At 40.1% G+C, this 21,722-nt stretch overlaps 1 protein-coding gene across 1 annotated transcript in view; it reads left to right on the forward strand.

Annotated features, from left to right (window-relative positions):
* Window positions 1–21,722, forward strand: part of CDH8 (cadherin 8) — a 402,649-nt gene that overhangs the window by 256,339 nt on the left and 124,588 nt on the right. The window contains exon 8 of the mRNA XM_070388321.1: window positions 13,918–14,054. Coding sequence (XP_070244422.1) covers window positions 13,918–14,054 — 137 coding nt within the window. The remainder of the gene's footprint in view (window positions 1–13,917; window positions 14,055–21,722) is intronic.

Here is a 21,722-nt window from a genome sequence, read left to right on the forward strand (position 1 = left end):
GTTGTGAGCCCCTTGAGATTTATGAGAGTTGTTGGGATTCCTGTGACCTGAGGGTGAACAGTGAGAATCAAGGTTATCATGGGTGTAGAAGATTTTATCCTCACAAATCCTATCTCCCATCATAAAAAGAGAAACCAGAGGGAAATATCAGATACCTGCTCTGAGCTACAGATACCATTTATGGAAAGATTTAATTACATTTTGGTAGTCTTTTTTTTTTTTTTAATGTAATGTCCTTTTTCAGTTGGCTGCTTTTAGGGATTCACTCTCTCCTTTTTTTTTTTTTTTTGGATAATTCGTGTATGTAGTTCTTTTTCGTTGCACTGGGTCTTCATTATTATGCTCAGGTTTTTTCTAGTTGCTGCAAGTGGGACTCTGTGTTGCGGTGCATGGGCATCTCTTGTTTCAGAGTACAGGTTGCAGGCACACGGGCTTCAGTAGCAGTGACTCTGAGGTCCTAGAGTGCTTGGGTTTCAGTAGTTATGGCGCACCGTCTTCCCAGACCAAGGACGGAACCCCTGTCCCCTGCATTCACAGGCAGATTACTATCCACTGTATCACCAGGGAAGTCCATATTTGCTCATCTTTATGTGAACTGTTTGACCAGTTTGGTGTATTTTGTGATTAATTAGGTAAATATGGCTAAAAGGAGACAAAAGAAAGAGAATTATCTAATTTGAAAGCAATGTAGATTAATAGAAGACAGTTATGAGCCTTCCACAAGGGTATTGCTTCAAAATTCTTTAATGTCCTTTACTTCCTATATCCAAATAATCACCATGTCCTGTTTATTTTAGTTACTAAGCTCAAACACCATCATATTTGCCCCCCCTTTTTTTTTTTTGCTGCTCTGTTCCTTGCACGGATCTTAGTTCCCCAACCCGGAATAGAACCTGGGCCCCCTGAAGAAGCAGATTCTTAACCAGTGGCCCACCAGGGGAGTCCCAAACACTGTCCTCTTTAAGGTGAGCAGTTACAGCAGCCCCGTGTGCTTGTCTCCTGCCCTTTGGTATCCACACGGCTGCCCCAGTGATCTCTAACTCAGTTTAGATCTATGCTGATGTGGTAGCCACTAGCCACATGTGGCTCTTTGAATGGAAATAAAATGAATTAAATTAAATATAATCATGATTTCAATTTCTCAGTCACACTAGCTAGATTTCAAGGGCTACATAGCCACATAGAGCTAGCGCTTACCCTCTTGGACAAAACACATTTGTACAATACAGAAAGTCCTGTGGAATCCGGCTGTGGTTTAGATCATGTCATTCTCCTCTTGTATTTTGTTCAAGTGGTTCCCCATTTCCTGCAAGTGAAAAAACTTAATTCTTCAACATGGTTTCCAAGGTCCTTCCCGATGCCCGCCCCCGCACTGAATCCTGAATTTCAACAATCCTGTCATTTGTTAGTCGTTAAAAATACTGACCATTTTCCTAACTGACCTTTCATATTTGCTGTTTCTTTTGACAGGAGTATTTTAATAACATTTTATACATCTCATCCCTTTTATTTTTCAAGAATACATCACTGTAAGCTTTAAAAATCTTATTTCCTTTCATTGTCTTTCTCTACAGGTAGACTCAGTTACATGAAAGCAAGGCCATGTCTGTCTTGGCAACTAACACAATGCCTTATATATAAGAAATACTCAGTAAAGAGTAAAAGAAAGAGGGATGGAAGAGACAAGATGAAAGGAAGGATGGGAATGAAAGGGCAGGTTGCTCATCTGTCAGACCTTAGCTCTCACCATGCCCAGCCTGGTCCTTAATTCTATCGTTTCCTAAACAAACCCAAGATTTTCTTCCTGTATTCCTTTCTGCTGGGGATGCTCTCCCTACATATTCTACCTGGAAAACCCCTACTCATTCTTCCTGTCCCCAAACAGATGCTGCCACACTGTGGTGTCATCTTTGACTACCCTCCCCTTTCCCAGGCACATCTGGGGCCCCTTTCTAACTGCAGTATAACAATGACTTTATTACAGTGCTTGCCATTTTTCATTGTAAGAAATGAGAAAAACACAACCAGTGTGTCTGAGAGGAGGCTTTGTTCAAGCATTTAGCATCATACTTGACCAAAAGAAGCAGTCACTAAGCCTTTATGGAATTAAATAAAAAATTAAAAATTTACATTAATCTTTTATGTAAAGCATTCACTTTTTTTCATATTTTTGTCATCATATTGGATTTAGAGTTCTCAGTTATAAATGATTATTTTGATGACTCAGGGAGAAAATTAGAATTTCTCTAAAGATATTATGTAAATATTAAATAATTAATCATGAATTAGATTTTATCTGGGACACACTAATTTTGGTCTTGTGACTGCATAAATTTACATGTAGGACTTTGGCTTTATGATGGCATCTTTTTAAGGTATGAGTGGAACAAACTATAAAACAAAATGCGTGCTCAGAAAATGGGACATTCTCTAAACGAACAGATTTAGCATCTGAGATTTCTATATGTGACCCTAAGTAAGTGAAGGTATCTAAGGATGATTATTGTAGGTGGATCTGCTTCATCCTTTGAGGGACAGGGAAGCCTGGTATCTGCAGTCCGAGGGATCGTGAAGAGTCCGACACACCTTGGTAACTAAACAACAACATCAGAATCTTTCAAATATGTTATTATTGTTGTTTAAAAATACCTAGACATTTGTCAGAGTGTCTAACTAGAAATAATGATAAATATTCAGTATGAAACCGCATTTAAAAAGCAAAAGGAGGACATCCCTAGCAGTCCAGTGGTTAAGACTTTGCCTTCCATTGCAGGGGGTACAGGCTTGATTAGGGATAGGGAAGCTAACATCCCACATACCTTGCAGCCAAAAAAACAAAACATGACAGAAGCAGTATTATAACAAATTCAATACAGACTTTAACAATGATCCACAACAACAATCTAAAAAAAAAAATCAAAAGGAAATTTACAATGCATTACCTAAAGGGATTTACCTTAAACTTTAAAAGAAGGTAGTCTATTGTTCTCATTTTTCAGATGAAGAAACTAAGGATAGATCTATAAATTGGCCTAGAGGAGACATTAGGAAGAAAAGGGTCTTTCTCTTGAAAATTCATCAGGTATTTCACAAATACTGTATTAGTAATAATATAGTCCAGAGTAACTTTTGAGAGAAAATTATTTATCTTTACCTGATTATTAAGATAACTGGTGTAGCTTCTCGTGCACATTCCAGACTTTAATTTACATTCTTCCTTTCTGACACAAGTCACTGGGAGTGAAAAAGACTCCTTGATATTGAAAGCTTGGTGCCGATCATCCTTAAAATACTCTTGATATTATCAGAGTTTGATGTTCTTTATTGCAAACAAGAAACAGAAATTCAGTAGGGACAGAGGGTCTCTGTAGGTGTGTCATATGGGGCAAGATTGGGAAGAGGGAGTAGGAGATGCTTTAAATGAACAAATGAATGAATGTATATATACATATAATATTTATATGTTGACGGTAAAATCTGTCTTACACACACACAAACAAGATACAGGATTTTGTGCCAAATATTGGTATGAAATGTAAATAGTTAGGCTGTGATAATTGAGTAAACATATGATTCAGGTTGGAGAAGCAAATGGCAACCCACTCCAGTACTTCTTGCCTTGAAAAATCCCATGGACGGAGGAGCTTTGTGCAGGCTACTATCCATGGGGTCGCAAAGAGTCGGGCACGACTGAGCGACTTCACTATGATTCAGGTAAAAGTTGTATATTGCAGCAATGCAGAAAGGGTGCTATTTTCCAATATAATAATATCCAGTTGCCCATTTTGACCTAGTCTCAATCACTGCAATAGTGATCTCTTCTAATATTAACTTCTGACCTCTGCACACTACTCTTGATTGAGTGAACTGGTGACAAAGTTTGTGCTCATGGTCAGAGCCCAGTAGGTTAAATTAGATCCCCAACAACGTGCTAAGCATCTAGGTAGGAATTTCCTCGCATCCATAGCCTTTACTTCACAAAGTACAATGATGAAGTCGTTAGCATTCATTTCTAAGACATACTACTACAAGTTAGAGGAATATTAGTGGAGAAGGCAATGGCACTCCACTCCAATACTCTTGCCTGGAAAATCCCATGGATGGAGGAGCCTGGTGGGCTGTAGTCCATGGGGTCGCTAAGAGTCGGACACGAATGAGCGACTTCACTTTCACTTTTCACTTTCATGCATTGGAGAAGCAAATGGCAACCCACTCCAGTGTTCTTGCATGGGGAGTCCCAGGGACGGGGGAGCCTGGTGGGCTACCATCTATGGGGTCGCATAGAGTTGGACACGATTGAAGCAACTTAGCAGCAGCAGCAGCAGCAAGACTGAAGCAAACCAGGATAGTTGTTGGAATAGAATGGGAAAGTTGAAATAGGGAAAGTTGAATATTGATTATCATGGGTGATGCAGTTTCTAAACCATCTTCATTGTTATAGAATGAGAATGTCTGTTTGCAAAATTGCCATCATTAGGATTGATGTTATTAATAACATGGTCCAAGAAGCCTGTTTTCTCACATACCATGCCCTACTGTGTTAAAATCTTTCTTCTTATTGTGGCAAAAAGATGACTCTCCAAAATATATTCCAGTCTCTTTGAATGAGTTCTGTTGTCTCAAACGCATCTTAAGTAAATCTGTAAAAGAACAGCAAATCAAACATATGTGTATTTTCAAGATATTAAAATGAAGCCTTCAGGGTTCAGGATGATGGGACACATGAACACCCATGGCTGATTCATGTTGATGTATGGCAAAAACCACAACAATTTTAAAGTAATTAGCCTCCAATCTATTTCTGCTTTATTGACTATGCCAAAGCCTTTGACTGTGTGGATCACAATAAACTGTGGAAAATTCTGAAAGAGATGGGAATACCAGATCACCTCACCTGCCTCTTGAGAAACCAGTATGCAGGTCAGGGAAGCAACAGTTAGAACTGGACATGGAACAACAGACTGGTTCCAAATAGGAAAAGGAGTATGTCAAGGCTGTATACTGTCACCCTGCTTATTTAACTTATATGCAGAGTACCTCATGAGAAATTCTGGGCTAGAAGAAGCACAAGCTGGAATCAAGATTGCCGGGAGAAATATCAATAACCTCAGATATGCAGACGACACCACCCTTATGGCAGAAAGTGAAGAGGAACTAAAAAGCCTCTTGATGAAAGTGAAAGAGGAGACTGAAAAACTTGGCTTAAAGCTCAATATTCAGAAAACGAAGATCATGGCATCTGGTTCCATCACTTCATGGGAAATAGATGGGGAAACAGTGGAAACAGTGTCAGACTTTATTCTTTGGGGCTCCAAAATCACTGCAGATGGTGACTGCAGCCATGAAATTAAAAGACACTTACTGCTTGGAAGAAAAGTTATGTCAACCTAGATAGCAAATTGAAAAGCAGAGACATTACTTTGCCAACAAAGGTCCGTCTAGTCAAGGCTATGGTTTTTCCAGTGGTCATGTACGGATGTGAGAGTTGGACTGTGAAGAAAGCTGAGCCCTGAAGAATTGATGCTTTTGAACTGTGGTGTTGGAGAAGACTCTTGAGAGTCCCTGGACTGCAAGGAAATCCAACCAGTCCATTCTAAAGGAGATCAGCCCTGGGTGTTCTTTGGAGGGAATGATGCTGGAGCTGAAACTCCAGTACTTTGGCCACCTCATGCGGAGAGTTGACTCATTGGAAAAGACTCTGATGCTGGGAGGGATTGGGGGCAGGAGGAGAAGGGGACGACAGAGAATGAGATGGCTGGATGGCACCATGGACTCGATGGACGTGAGTCTGAGTGAACTCTGGGAGTCAGTGATATACAGGGAGGCCTGGTGTGCTGTGATTCATGGGGTCACAAAGAGTCGGACACCACTGAGCAACTGAACTGAACTGAACTGAAAATAAATAAATTAATTTTTTAAACTGATGATTTTTAAAACCCTGAAAATATTCTGAGAAATGTTCAAGTCAGCACAGAATTTATATAATTTAACAACTATGTTAATAATAACATTTTTGTGAATAAAAAAAGAAATTAAAATGACTTTAATACCGGAGATACAAACCCTATGACTTTTAAGATGCAAATTAGAAGACATTGAACTTTTCTGTAGATACAGTGGGAACCAAATTCACTCTTCTTTTTTTCTTCTGTTCTTATCCCATTTACTCCTTTCCTCATACTTCTTTAGCACCATGTTTCCTACATAATAACAACCCACGCTCAATGAAAGCTTGTGCATCTTTCCAACAGGGAGTTATGGAATAACTGTAGTACAAAATTCCAACCAATGTGATGTTATAAGAATCAAACAATCTCTTCCTGTTTTAAAGAGCAAAAGTCCAGCAAATGCTTAATTGTAGAATAATAGGGAGGACAACCTTAAGGAAGAGAAGATCAGTGAAGACTCGGGTCAGGTCCCAAAGGCTCCTTGTGGATGAGCACTAAGCAAAGAAACCCAGTAGCCTCTTCAGCTCAGAGTCTATTTTGAAAAAGGTGATGGCTGGTATAGACTAACACTATGAAGAGATTGGGCTTCCCAAGTAGTGCTAGTGGTAAGGAACCTTCCTGCCAATGCTGGGGATGTAAGAGATGTGGGTAGGATTCCTGGGTCAGGAAGATCCCCTGGAGGATGACATGGCAACACACTCCAGGATTCTTACATGGAGAACCCCATGGATAGAGGAGACTGGCAGGCTGCCGTCCACAGAGTTGCACAGAGTCAGACACGACTTAGCAGGCACTCATGCACATGACAGATTTGGAATATTTTTCTAGTATCACTTGGGAAACTACTAAAGGATGTGAATGGTCGATTTTATTTATATCTTTCTATTTCTAATTATTCATTTTCAGTCATTCTGGGCTTAAAGAATCGCCTATTAATTAACCAATTACTTTGCTGTATCTGAGTCATGTATCCATTCATTTATTGCAGAGAACCATTTTGTGAAATATTAATAGATCCTTTCTCCTATTTATAGATGAGCCTATGAGATTATGACCAATTACATTGTTTCAGTGAGATCTCACCGGTGAGATTCCACTGAAGGTTATCTGGTTTCTGTTTCTTCCACTTTATCTGCTGCTATTCAGATAGATACTGGGAATCCTAGAAAACAGTGTGGCTTACTTCTAGTTCTGAGACATCTATGCAAAATCATGACATCTGAAGAACTTGCCTGGTACACGGTATTCTAAAAAATTAAGTCTTTCCTTCGGGTTTGCAGTTAATTTAATCCACCCTGTTTCTCTTTGAAATTATTCTCTGTTAATTGGTGTAAGAAAACAGTCTGTATCCAAGTCTTGTAACTGAGTGTGCACGCACATGTGCTCAGTTGCTTCCGTCGTGTCTGACTCTCTGCCCTCCCTATGGACTGTAGCCCACCAGGCTTCTCCATGGGATTCTCCAGGCAAGAATGCTGCTGCTGCTGCTAAGTTGCTTCAGTTGTGTGACTCTGTGTGACCCCATAGATGGCAGCCCACCAGGCTCCCCAGTCCCTGGGATTCTCCAGGCAAGAACACTGGACTGGGTTGCCATTTTCTTCTCCAATGCATGAAAGTGAAAAGTGAAAGTGAAGTCACTCAGTCGTGTCCGACTCTTAGTGACCCCATGGACTGCAGCCTACCAGGCTCCTCCATCCATGGGATTTTCCAGGCAAGAGTCCTGGAGTGGATTGCCAATGCCCTCCTCCAGGGAATCTTCCTGACCCAGGGATCGGACTCATGTCTCATTTTGTTTCCTGTGTTGGCGGGTGGGTGGGTTCTTTACCCTAGTGCCACCTGGGAAGCCCCGTAATTGACTGTGGTTTCCCTTCCCTGGTGGCTTAGATGGTAAAGTGTCTGCCTACAATGCGGGAGACCCAGGTTCAATCCCTGGGTTGGGAAGATCCTCTGGAGAAGGAAGTAGCAACCCACTCCAGTATTCTTGCCTGGAAAATGGGGTCCATGGTGTCGCAAAGAGTCAGACATGACTGAGCAACTACACTTCACTTCCCTTTATTACTCTGATGGAGCTGTGTCATAGAGTGCAATGAATAGAAGATGAGAGGAGAAACTGAAACAGCCGAGTGGATGGTGGCAGCTAAAGGACCACAGGAAAGCAAGCTGAATCTTTGCAACTAGCAATGGAGAGGCATAGCTATTTGTGGGGAGCAAGCATCTTCTGAGAGCATTGCTAAAAATGGCATGTGGAGTGCAGTTTTTTTTTTTTTTTTAAATCCAAACTTGTGTTAAAATGTACTTAATTTTAACTATGATAACAAACACTCATATGTTATTCAACATGAATAAAAAGTGAATGTGTCCAATAAAGCTTTGAACTTGAAACAGTCAGTTCATGGGATGGAGATTTGGTCAGAAAAGGTGGCAGAAAAACGGACGCTAAAATGATGCTAGAAGTGCAAGTGAGAGCCTCTCCACACGCTGCTTCTCCTTGGCTTTAGTTTGTCACTTAAAGTGACACCCTCCATGCTTCTGCTTCTAGGGGCATGAGAACCCAGATGAACTGGTATAGGGAAAGAGAATCAAGGAGTAACAGGAAGGCTGGCTTAAACGTGAAGAGAGGCCTGGGATTCATTAGTAGAAACCTACTGTTTCCAGATGAGTAATGACAACATTAGAGATTTTCAATAGATATTTATTATTATATGTGCCAGGCACTGCAATAAGTGCTCTATAGGTATTACCTCGTCTACATCTCACAAAACCTATTCTAATTCCCATTTAACAGATTAGGTAACAAAGGCACAAAATGATTAATAACACGATGAAATCACACCTGTGATTTTTCTTTTATTCATTTTATAAGACACCAAAGAGAGAAAGATGCAAAAAGAAAGAGGCATCTAGCACTGTGCCTGGTATACATTTGGTGTTTAATGCATGCTTATTGACTGTGCTAAGTCTGAATTTTTGAACTATTTAGCAGTTCTGGGCAGCCTTTACCATGAAGTCTACTAGGCTATAAAATATGCAAAATGTGTACAAAGGGAGCAAGAGGCTTCTTTATACAGTCGAGGTAGACTTTAAACTGAATTTTAAGCTGTTTTTTTTTTCCCCCCATCAAGTTCCTCCCATTGTGTTGTCTTGTAATGTTATGACAGTCTTACCTCTGATCTTACTAAAGGGCTGTATTTTATAAATTCTTATGACTCACCTCATAAAGTCTGTCGTGAGCTGATCTTTAAAAAATGAGAAAAATATCCCTGTCTCTTTTAGAGTTATGGGAGTTAAATAACACCCAAATGTTTTTTCCACATTTATGCTATTTATAAACTGGTAAGAAAGGGGCCTTCTCCACCACCTTCCGAGTAGGAAAATTTATAAAGCTTCATTTAATGGGACATGATGTTATTATCGTGATGTGGTGATGATGAACATATCTTCAGCACTTACTAATTACCAAAGACTGATTTATGTTTCATTTTTAATCTTCACAACCAGACCTGTGATTTGAGTATTATATTTGGCCAGTGAAGAAACTGAGGCTCGGGGTATTTATTAATTATCCTAGAAACAACAATATATAAATAATAGAGATATAATTTATTCCAATGTCAAGGTTGCATGGTACAGTTTTAAATAAGGGGTTACACAAACAGCTTCCAAAACTCTGTCATTGTTCCCAGCGCTTCTTCTAGGCCAGAAGTTCTAGGCATTTACTGGACAGCAGTCAAATAGCCATGGAGTGTGTTTCCAACCTCGTTTTCTGTGGCCTCTGGGAAATTGGCAGATGCATGAATGTGTGAAATATCAGCAGTGTGATAATAAAATTATTAGAACCCAGCAGTGCATGCAAAGTTTATTTATGAATATGATGCAGATAGTGATAATTAATCCTCTGGACATCACTTAGATCTTTTAACAGAGTGTTCATGATATCTGGAGCAAAACACATGCCTATTATTTTACAGTTAAACGTGGAACCTCATTGGTCTAATCAACAATCATTGTTCCCCAGGATAATGATTTTTAGTCTTTTTTTCAGTAATACAACAGATTCAGATGTTTTGCAGTGAACACTTACTTCCTCATGTTCAGGATTATTTTGCAAGCACTGTTAATTCAGCTATGTCTCTAGGTTCTTAAATCCATTCTGAATTTCTCTAATTATCCTGGGGGTTAGGCAAGGGATTGTTTTATAAATTCCTGGTGTATAGATGCAAGTCAGTGTATTTATTTTCTTTATATCTAAGTCTTTATTAGGAAATGGCAACCCACTCCAGTGCTTGCCTGGAGAATCCCAGGGACGGGGGAGCCTGGTGGTCTGCCGTCTGTGGGGTCGCACAGAGTCGGACACAACTGAAGTGACTTAGCATCAGCAGCAGCAGCAAGTCTTTATTATACCTGGAGTTATGATCTCTTAGTACATGGTATTATCAAGGAATTTAGCAACATACTGTTGTCAATAAAATTAGTAGTAGTAGTGTTAGTAGCTCAGTCATGTCTGACTCTTTGTGACCCCATGGACTGTAGCCTGCCAGGCTTCTCTGTCCATGGGATTCTCCAGGCAAGAATACTGGAGTGGGTTGCCATTCTCTTCTCCAGGGGATCTTCCCGACCCAGGGATTGAACCTGAGTCTCCTGGATCGCAAGCGGATTCTTTACCGTCTGAGCTACAGGGAAGAAGATCCTGTCAATAAAATTAAGTACTTTTTAATATTATTCCAGAATGTCTAATGATGCTTGTGATTGGTGTAGAGGATTTACAGGAATGTCTTTTTTCTTAATATCTGCATCTGGTATAAGCAGTCGCAGTGAGTCGGGCATGGCTGAGCGACTGAACTGAACTGATAAGGAGCATGCATGCCATTTCTAATGAGAAGATACAGCTAAGAGGAGCAAGGAGTTATCCATATCCCTATATGTCTGTCTGTCTGCTATCCATCCATTTACCCATCCCCCTTTGTTGTTGTTGTTGTTATTCAGTTGCTAGATTGTGTCCGATTCTTTGCGACCCCATGAACTGCAGCATGTCAGGCTTCCCTCTCTTTCACTATTTCCTGGAGTTAGATATAGATACAAATAAGTATATATGCATAGACAGATAAGCATAAAGTACCTGTTTATATGTTTGCAATGAAATCCACTAAAATGTTAACAGTACAAACCTACAGATACAAAATTATGGGAAATTTTATTTTTTTTCTTATAATATAGTTTTATTCTTGATGATATAATAAATGTTCATAAAAACCATAGAAAAGGAAAATACGCTTAGCTGCAAATAGCCATGGAGCATGTTTCGTATTTAGTATTAATGGGTACCAATAAACAGATTTCATGTATAGTTCTTAGGAGTTCCCCTAAACCATGAAAGGTTTCCTCAGTCCTGCCTCCTAGATGGGATTGCACGTGACCTTGGTCTTAGTTTGGGCTTCTTAGATACAGAGTATCCTAGATGGGGTGGATTAAACACCAAAAATCTGTTTCTCACAGTTTCTGGGGGCTGGGAAGTCCAAGATCAAGGTACCAGCAGATCCACTGTATGGTGAGGGCACATTTTCTGGTATGGTTGTCTTCTTGAATCCTCCTTGGCAGAGAGCAGAAAGGAGACAGCCTATGTCCCCTTCTTCTTCTTCTTTTTTTTTTTTTTTAAATAAGATCATTAATCCCACAGGAGAGCCCTATTCTAATGACTTATTCTAACCCTAATTACCTCCTAAAGGCCTTATTTCCAAATGCTATCACACATTAGGAATTAGGGTTTTAACATAAAAATTTGGGGGAGTTCTTTGAGGGTTTCCCAGGTGGCACTAGTGGTAAAGAACCTGCCTGCCAATGCAGGAGACGTAAGAGACACGGGCTTGATCCCTGGGTCATGAAGATCCTGTAGAGAAGGGCATGGCAACCCACTCCAATATTCTTGCCTGGAGAATTCCATGGACAGAAGAGCCTAGTGGGCCTAGTCTCAGTTCAGTTCAGTTCAGTCCCTCAGTCGTGTCCGACTCTTTTCGACCCCATGAATTGCAGCACGCCAGGCCTCCCTGTCCATCACCAACACCTGGAGTTCACTCAGACTCACGTCCATTGAGTCAGTGATGCCATCCAGCCATCTCATCCTCTGTTGTCCCCTTCTCCTCCTGCCCCCAATCCCTCCCAGCATCAGAGTCTTTTCCAATGAGTCAACTCTTCGCATGAGGTGGCCAAAGTACTGGAGTTTCAGCTTTAGCATCAGTCCTTCCAAAGAAATCCCAGGGCTGATGTCCTTCAGAATGGACTGGTTGGATCTCCTTGCAGTCCAAGGGACTCTCAAGAGTCTTCTCCAACACCACAGTTCAAAAGCATCAATTCTTCAGCACTCAGCTTTCTTCACAGTCCAACTCTCACATCCATACATGACCACTGGAAAAACCATAGCCTTGACTAGATGGACCTTAGTTGGCAAAGTAATGTCTCTGCTTTTCAATATGCTATCTAGGTTGGTCATAACTTTTCTTCCAAGGAGTAAGCGTCTTTTAATTTCATGGCTGCAATCACCATCTGCAGTGATTTTGGAGCCCCCCAAAATAAAGTCTGACACTGTTTCCACTGTTTCCCCATCTACTTCCCATGATGATGGGACTAGATGCCATGATCTTTGTTTTCTGAATGTTGAGCTTTAAGCCAACTTTTTCACCCTCCACTTTCACTTTCATCAAGAGGCTTTTTAGTTCCTCTTCACTTTCTGCCATAAGGATGGTGTCATCTGCATATCTGAGGTTATTGATATTTCTCCCAGCAATCTTGATTCCAGCTCATGCTTCTTCCAGCCCAGTGTTTCTCATGATATACTCTGCATAGAAGTTAAATAAGCAGGGTGACAATATACAGCCTTGACGTTCTCCTTTTCCAATTTGGAACCAGTCTGTTGTTCCATGTCCAGTTCTAACTGTTGCTTCCTGACCTGCATACAAATTTCTCAAGAGGCAGGTCAGGTAGTCTGGTATTCCCGTCTCTTTCAGAATTTTCCACAGTTTCTTGTGATCCACACAGTCAAAGGCTATAGTCTATAGGGTCGCAAAGAGTCAGACATGACTGAAGTGACTTAGCATACACGCACAATCCTTATTTGAACCTCCATTTCATTCTGTTTTACTTTATTCCACTGCTTATTTGTGGAATAAAGTTTTTCCAGTCATGCCAGTTTTTCTAATCATGCCTTGTGTTTCTTACGATATTAGTAAATGTGGTAAAAAAAAGTAATTCCTGTATGATCTTGTTACTTAGTGTTCCCGAGAAGCACTTGGCTATAGACATAGAGCATCTTAATGTCTGCCTTATCCAAAAGTTTTCTCAACAGAACTACTAACCTGCCCATTAAAGTTTTAAATCTGCTAAAATATCTAGACCAATTTTAAAAAATTATTTACCAGAGAATCAGAAAGCATCTGATTTCTATGGACAGAGATGAATAGGAAACCTAAATATATACCTTACTTAAAATGATAACAAAACAAACCAACAGCAACAAAAACACATACCTTTTGTGCAGTCAAATCTAAGTTTAACACAAACACACATTTCCTTGGACCTACCATAAATAATTTGCTGTCTAGCACCATCCTCCTTTGGATTTGAGTTCATTGTTTTATATGGTATTTTGTGGCAACTGCTAATTATCATAAGCTGTCCAATAAAAGTGATGGATTGTCCAATTAACTCTTCATCAGCAGCCATTTTTGAAGATGTTACCTATTGAAACTGATGGCAGTTTATGACCTCCATGTTGCATATGTAGCTAATGACTCCTTGGGCAATAATTATTAAGTTTCTTGTGCCTCATTCAGTCGTTTTGTTTTACAAATTAGGATGCCATTGAGTTTACCAATTCATTTCGCTTCACAACTGTGGCTCTCTAAGGATTACTAAAGGTCTGCTGTGGAATGTATGGATCATATAAACTTTGAAGTAGATTACAGATGTGTCTGTTTTGCAGGTTTTCCATCGACCGGCACACTGACCTGGAGAGACAATTCAACATTAATGCTGATGATGGGAAGATAACGCTTGCAACACCACTGGACAGAGAATTAAGTGTGTGGCACAACATAACAGTCATTGCTACCGAAATCAGTAAGTGCCTGGGTTTGTTCATTTCTTCCTTGTGTGCCTGCGTGCAGTTTATGCCTAGGGATCATACAAGAAGTGGTCCTGTTTCTTTTAGATATTTTGGCATTAGAACTTTTGTTTCCAAGGAGACTTGGAATGCTTCATCTCAACATGAAATAACTTACGCTGTGGTAAATTACCAAAAGGTTGCAATATATGTGGGAAGGAAACATTTTTACATCCAAGTATTCCTGTATCTTTATACCCATTATTCAGCCATTAAAAACAATGTTTTGCATATTAAAATATGGGAAAGATTTAGCATAAAAGGGTAGGTAAAAGTAGAATTTAAGAACTATAGATCATAATTTAAATGGGCACTAACATTTATATTATATACAATATAGAAACTATTGCTCACACATTTAAGCTATGCATATACACATACACATATAAATGCAGAAATTATAGAAAGAAAATTTACAGTATCAATACATATCATTTTGGGGAGATGAGATTATAGTTTGTTTTTTTTTTAGAATTAATGTGTTTTACACAGTAATCACAGACTATTTAAAATTACATCTTCAATATAAAATTCTTCCTAAATTACATGTGAAAATGTAAGCCTTATTTTTTTTTCAGGGGAGGTTCCAGGGTTGTTAAAATAACATATGTTAGTCTTTCTGCCAATTTTTAATGAGCGCAGCTTCTCAGATCGCACTTACTGACCCTACAATGGAGTCTCTAAACAATAGCTCTTTGGTGAAATTTAGTGCTCTCCTGTCTAGGAGAACTTGCACTTTGCCTCACCAGTTTTGTTTTTGTTTTTTAATCGTACAGATTAAATCCCCTTTGCAAAGGAGATATGATGTTCATTTTATTTCCAAGCAAAAGACATTCTGCATGTTATCTGAATATTCCTTTCTGTAAAGGAGATGAAAGACTTCACAGTTTATACACGTTCAAGGGAGATGACAGTACATTCTTGAGGGAACTGGGATAGAAGGAATCTGAATAAGGCAACAAAAGTTCACAATAAAAAAGATTCATGGGTACAAATTTGTAAAGGATGTGAGCCCTAAACTCTGCTCTTTGCACTCTCTAAATCTGCTCTGGTTTCACAGCCAATGTCTCTGAGATTCATGATAAATTTGTCTGTAAGAAGAGTAATCTAGACCTTCAGGAAAGGCCTGGATTTTCCTTGCTTTGAGATGTGGGGGTAATGTCTTCCGTGGAGTCTTATTCAAAAAATAAAACACAACCACTGTGTGAAAAAGTGACCATTCAAGAGTGCAGAATGTTTCTCTTGGCAACCTCAAAGCAGGCAAAGAAACAGCTTGATATGGGATTTAAAAGAAGCGCTTTGGAAACTTTGGTGCTTTTCCTTATTAGGAGTACCATTTTCTTCTCTAGTATGTTGCTCTGCTAGTAGTTTATCCCTTGTAACATTAAGGGATAAAGAAAATTGAGCATCTCATTTGGTAGCTTTGATTTCTTAGCCATGTTAACCCCATCTAGATGTGAAATATTTATAATTTACAGTGTTGAAGCTGTATGTCCCCTTAAGCCTCTGAGAAAAACTGTATCTGTTTAGATTGGCTTGAGGCTATATAAAAATGCTCTAAAGCAGTGGTCCCCAACCTTTTTGGCACCAGGGGCTGGCTTCATGGAAGACATTTTCCACGGATCGGGGGTAAAGGGGAATGGTTTGGGATAATTCAAGCTCATTACATTTATTGTGCCCTTTATTTCTATTACGTCAGCTACGTATGTAAGCTACTACGTACGTAAGCTACTACGTAGGTCATCTACTATGTCAGCTCCGCCTTAGATCATCAGGCATTAGATCTCGGATCCCCAGTCTAAATGACCATAGTTATTGTTAAAGTATGCAGGCAATAATTACCATTAAAATAATTTTCTCATATATTGAACATAATAACCTACTTGAATTTGCCTAAATCTAAGACACTTCTTTTTTATGAGTTGTCTGCCTTCACTTACATATTCATCAAGAAGGCCCTAATCAAAAGACTCCATGTACTCTATTCTGTAGAGTAAAAGGAAATGACCAGAACAGGTGGTTAGGAAACATTTCAGGGGCAATCCAGAAACAAAAAACTCATTTGCAAGGAATCACAAACAAGTAAGGAAGACAGATACAAAAGCAGATGCTCCAGGGTAATGAGCTGTTAACTCTAGGGTGACAAGCGTACCAAGCCCAATAGGAAAGACATTCATTTGTTCGTTCACTCAGTAATTATTTATTGAGTCTTTGGTTCTTGCCAAGTACTGTTTTAGTGACTGGGGATATAGCAGTGATCGAAACGCAGGCAAAAAACAGCTGGTCCTCTTGGAGTTTTCTTTCTAGGGGCACCTGAATATGAAACATGGGTTGAAATCTGCTGATATATCCATAAAGAATGACACAGAGGTGAGGAAGAAGGTGATGAGTACTGGGAATAAAAGCAGTTGATGGTGCGACCACAAACCTGCTTCAGTGGACATCTATTGATTACAAATGATTGAAATATAGACCGGATAATTTTTCCTTTATGGCTTGAGAGAAACCACTGAAATATATCCCAGACTTAAGTTTACAGTTAGCTCCATAAAGAGACCAAACAGGAAATGGTTCTGTTCATATGGCAACCCAAAGCTTTTCTTTGAACCTTATAGAATTAAAAGTACACAACCCAAACTCACCTTATTCTGTTGACATCAGTGGGAGTTATCTCATCTTTTACTGCATGTTTCTTTTGATCTTTTTTTTTTTTTTTTTTTTGCTCAGAGATTGAAAAACTAAACATTTCTTTTTGAATTTTTGCATGTAACTGTCTTAAAACCAACAAGTGTGTGCTTAGTCGTTCAGTTGTGTCCAACTCCTGTGACCCCTTAGATTGTAGTCTGCCAGACTCCTCTGTCCATGGGATTCTCCAGGCAAGAATACTTGGTTGCCATTTCCTTCTCCAGGGGATCTTTCTGACCCAGGGATCGAACCCAGGTCTCCTTCATTGCAGTCAGACTCTTCACTGATTGAGCTACCAGGGAAACCAACAAGATTGGAAGTATAAAAGAGAACTGTAAATTTTAGCTGTAAAATATAAGCTGCTGCTGCTGCTGCTAAGTTGCTTCAGTCGTGTCCGACTCTGTGCAACCCCACAGATGGCAGCCCACTAGGCTCCTCTGTCCCTGGGATTCTCCAGGCAAGAATACTGGAGTGGGTTGCCATTTCCTTCTCTAATACATAAAAGTGAAAAGTGAAAGGGAAGTCGCTCAGTCCTGCCCGACTCTTAGCGACCCCATGGACTGCAGCCTACCAGTTTCCTCCGTCCATGGGATTTTCCAGGCAAGAGTACTGGAGTGGGGTGCCACTGCCTTCTAGCTGAGGTGGGCATAAGTCTAGAAATTTTAAATGTAAAATTAAGTTACAGAATTCAAAATAATAAGATCACAGAGAACTTAAGAAAAATTGGAATTACTATGAAAATGGCTTAGAAACTTATTTTGACTTGGTTTTATTATTGAGCGCATCATGTAATGTTTATCTTCTGAAGCCGCAGATCATGTCCTGGAAAAAAATATTAAAGGGAGATTTATTGTATTTGGATGAGATGAATGTTTAAAACCACCCAGGACAATAGAACCCCATAGGGGGGAGCTTCTAATAAAGATAAAGAAATATTCATTCCAGGGAGAACAATTTAAAATTACTCTCAGAGCACCATCTCTTCAGACAAAAGATTTAAGCAAATGAAATTAAGCTAAAAAATGGATTTTAGGAAAGTCCATCTGTTATCTCTTAATGAGAATGGAGATGTCATCCTTTATCCTCTCGTGTCAGATTCACTTAACCAAGGCTGAGATGCTTCACTGTGTGTATTTCCCAAGTATTTCAGTGGTAATAGATCTAACTTGCCATCATGATCAACAGGCACATCTCATTACATGAGCTGGCAGTTAGATGCCCAAGTACTAACAGCAGATTAGGCTTGTATAGCACATCTGTGCTAAGTAGCTTCTCTAGCAGCAGCCCCCTCTCCTGAAACTATCCTAAGGCTTGAAACTGCTGTGTATCATGATGGTGATGGCTTAAAGTAAATTTAGCTAGTTAAACACTGAAAAAGTATTATGTAATACCCATGATGCTTCTAATTCTCACGTCATTCTTTGAAAATAGGTACCATTATTGTATTCATTTTTCTGTCAAGGAAATTCAGACAGAAGGTTAAGTATCTTGCCCAGAATCTCAAGGAGAGCAAAGGGTTCAGAGGTAGGTTTGCTATCAATGCTGTTTAATTGCAGATTACATGTTCTTAGATGCCTTCTTCAGGAGGAACCCTCTCCTGTATCTTCTCTTCTTCCTTTCTCCTCCTTAAATTGAGCTTCTGACACTGCTATATCATTACCTGAAGCAAGCCAATGAAATAGTTCTTCTCTGCAAAGCAGAAGGTTGGCACAGGGACAAGAGTGCAGTGGAGAAAAAAACAAGCCTCCATTTACTCAGAACCTCCTATTCTAACGCTTATAACCCTAGGGAGGAAAACGGCTTGGTGGACAAAGTCAGGCTTTGGAACTGTTCAGACTGGAATTCTATTCCCATTTTTGAGATTAGGAAACTGAGGAACAGAGATGAGAAAGCAGAAAACAGTGCCTTTAAGGGGACGTTTTTCAATGAAGTTCACAGAGAACTTGACATATCCAGCTGACCCCAGTCTCCTGGGTTAGTGTTTAAACCAGAGTTATGGCATTTGCTGAGCATCTATGGAACCATTAATTTTATTGCAATTAATATATATTATAAACATTGTTTTAATGTTGTGAAGGAAGGCAGAAAGAGGTGAAATGTTCTTCTGTTTGGTCTTTATTGGTGATCGGTGATATTTGAGCTAAGGTTTGTCAGAAGAAGCATGAGATTCATTTAGGTTGGGCAGAGTAGTATAGACGTACCTATGAGAGCAACGTAGTAACAAGCACAGCTGTCAGAGAGAGAAAGGAAACCAGGGCAGGGAGGGGATGGTAAGGGAAATACAGTCTCTGCAGGGGCATTTCAGAGGTATTGAGTGCCAGTTTTAGAGTGTCCTTCTCGGAGAAAGTGGTGACGTGGGATGGAGAGTGGGGAAACCCACTGACATCGTGTACCTGAGAGCAGGCAGCTGACATTTACAGAAAGTGGACTACTGTTGGTTACCTGAAAGTATTGTAAAGCAGGAAGCATATAATTGCCCATTAAATTAATCTCTTTGAGTTAGCGATAATGCATTGCTCTAGCCCACTACAGTGGGCTGCACACAATATTGCAAATGAAGCTTTTCACTAATGATGGTTAAATCTCCCAGGGAACACGCTAGTTTGATAGCGCTTAAGGAATGTTTCTCCCTGGCAAAAGGCCCAGTTGCCACAATAATTTGCTTTGTCCAACCCAGGCTACTTAGGAAAAACATATCTTTATAGGGAGCTCATTGTTTAGAGAAATCTTAGGTCCTGGAGTTAGTGGAGTTGGCCTCATCTTGCCCATATAACCCTAGGCAAAATATTTCCCCTCTCTTGCTTTCAGTTTTCCCATCTATGAAATGGGAATCATAATTGTTCTTTTAAATTTAGGGTGTAGGAGCCTGGCCAGCTACAGTCCATAAAGTCCCAAATAGTCAGATACAACTGAAGCGACTTAGCACTCACACACACGTGCATACACACAAGGATTGAATTAAAAGTGATGGTACTCTACCTCTTAGCTCAAAATATATCTATAACCTTTAGAAATTGATGAATAAATTGCACATGTTCTTGTTAATACAGCCCTAACCTTAGGCTTTGAATAATAGCTTAATTTTAAATTATTTATTTGGCTTATATTGTCTTTCATCCCTTCTCCTCCCCACAACAAGAAAATTGGTAATCATGTCCTGTGAGTTACTGCTGGGTGCAGCTGTGTTTCTTCACTGCACAACCAATAAGTTTGTTTACTGACCTTCCTTTTGTCCCCGGTTCAGGCATGGTAGATTGATCTGTGCCTAAAGGAAGGCCCTCGAAATGAAGCTGGCATATTCTTGGAGAGCCTGATTGAACTAATAAGGACTTCAGATTTTATATCAGGATCTCGCTCAAAAGATGTAATCTCTCTGTGTATTGCCTGTGGCATAATCAGGGCTAGAGTTTCTTTAAGATCAATATCCTTCCCTTGTATAGAATTGAGTGGAAGCAGGAACTTTCCTGGTGGTCCAGGGGTTAAGAGTCCACCTTCCAGTGCAAGGGCTGCAGGTTCGATCCTTAGTCAGGGAACAAAGATCCCATATGCCTCAGGGCGACTAAGCATGCGCACTGCAGCACAGGATACCATGTGCCACAACTCAGACCCGATGCAGCCAGAAATAAATGAATAGAAACAAAGAAACACTTTAAGAAATAATACATAATGAAAGAATTGAGTAGAAGAAGATGGAGATAAGCCACTGTCCAGTTAGGTAACTCACAGAAGGGAAAGAATGATTAAAGTCTAAGGTGGACAGTGAAGTTCAGGGCTGGAGTGGTTACGGGGCTCCCAAGTATCAGAGAAGCTGTGGCAGCAGATGAACGACGTGATTCTTGGGGAACAGAGGTACATGGCAAGTTTCTGTGGCTATACCCTTCCTCAGATAAGCATACACGTGCTGTGAGGTAACAATCAATATTCTTAACAATAAAGGTTATAATGAAGGGAAGTGGAAAATCCATTATGGGGAAGTGAAGGGGAAGCTACGGGTTCCTGGGAATTTCCTGACAGAGAAGAATGGGAGTGTCATTCTGAGTTCGAGGAGAAGCAGGCCCCAAATGAGTATCACTCTGCGTAACTCACACCAGTTTTAACCACAATCGTGCCCGTTTTGTGGACAACTACTCCACTTCCTTGAATATCCACTTGATGTCTCCTTTAGCTCCTCTTTGTTCCTCTTTGAATGCATCCATTCTACCGAACTCCTCCCACCACCTCCCCATCTCTTTCGTCTCTGCCTTTCTTTTTGTTCTAGTCTATTTAGGAAAAGCCTGTAGATTGAGGCTGGAGATACAGATTTTAACTAGGAACTCCTTTAAGACGTCACTATGACTAACAGCTCTTTAGTCCTAACCTAGAAAAACACAGAACGTAAGAGGCTTCTACCCCTGTGTCTTGCCCTGGTCTCTATTATAAACCACCCTCCTCAAATCCTTGACAGGAGCTCTTATTGTAGACAGTTGTAGATAAAGGACAGGAGGTACACAGCAAACAGTAATCCAAGCTTTTCAGGCGCAAGTTGTAGCAAGCTGACTAGTCACAGCAAATGGTAATCTCCAGGTTTGAGGGTATTGGATAGAGGGGGGTAGGTTGGGGAGATCCTAGATATGTGAGCAGATTATAAAGACTGGATGATAGTAGGATGATTTATCCTCAGTTACGGTTTTCCTTGGTGACTCAGTGGTAAAAGAATCCACCTGCCAATGCAGGAGATACAAGTTCCACCCCTGGGTCGGGAAGATCCCCTGGAGAAGGAAATAGCAACCCACTCCAGTAGTCTTGCCTGGGATAGAATATGGACAGAGGAGCCTGGTGGGCCACCATCTGTGAGGTCGCAATGGAGTCAGATACAACTTAGTGAGTAAACAGCAACAACAGTGGTTTCTCTGGGAATAAAGGAAGCACGTGGACTTGGGAAGAAAATGCAGATATCAGTC

This window comes from Bos mutus, chromosome 18, assembly GCF_027580195.1.
Source record: "Bos mutus isolate GX-2022 chromosome 18, NWIPB_WYAK_1.1, whole genome shotgun sequence".
NCBI classification, from domain to species: Eukaryota; Metazoa; Chordata; class Mammalia; order Artiodactyla; family Bovidae; genus Bos; species Bos mutus.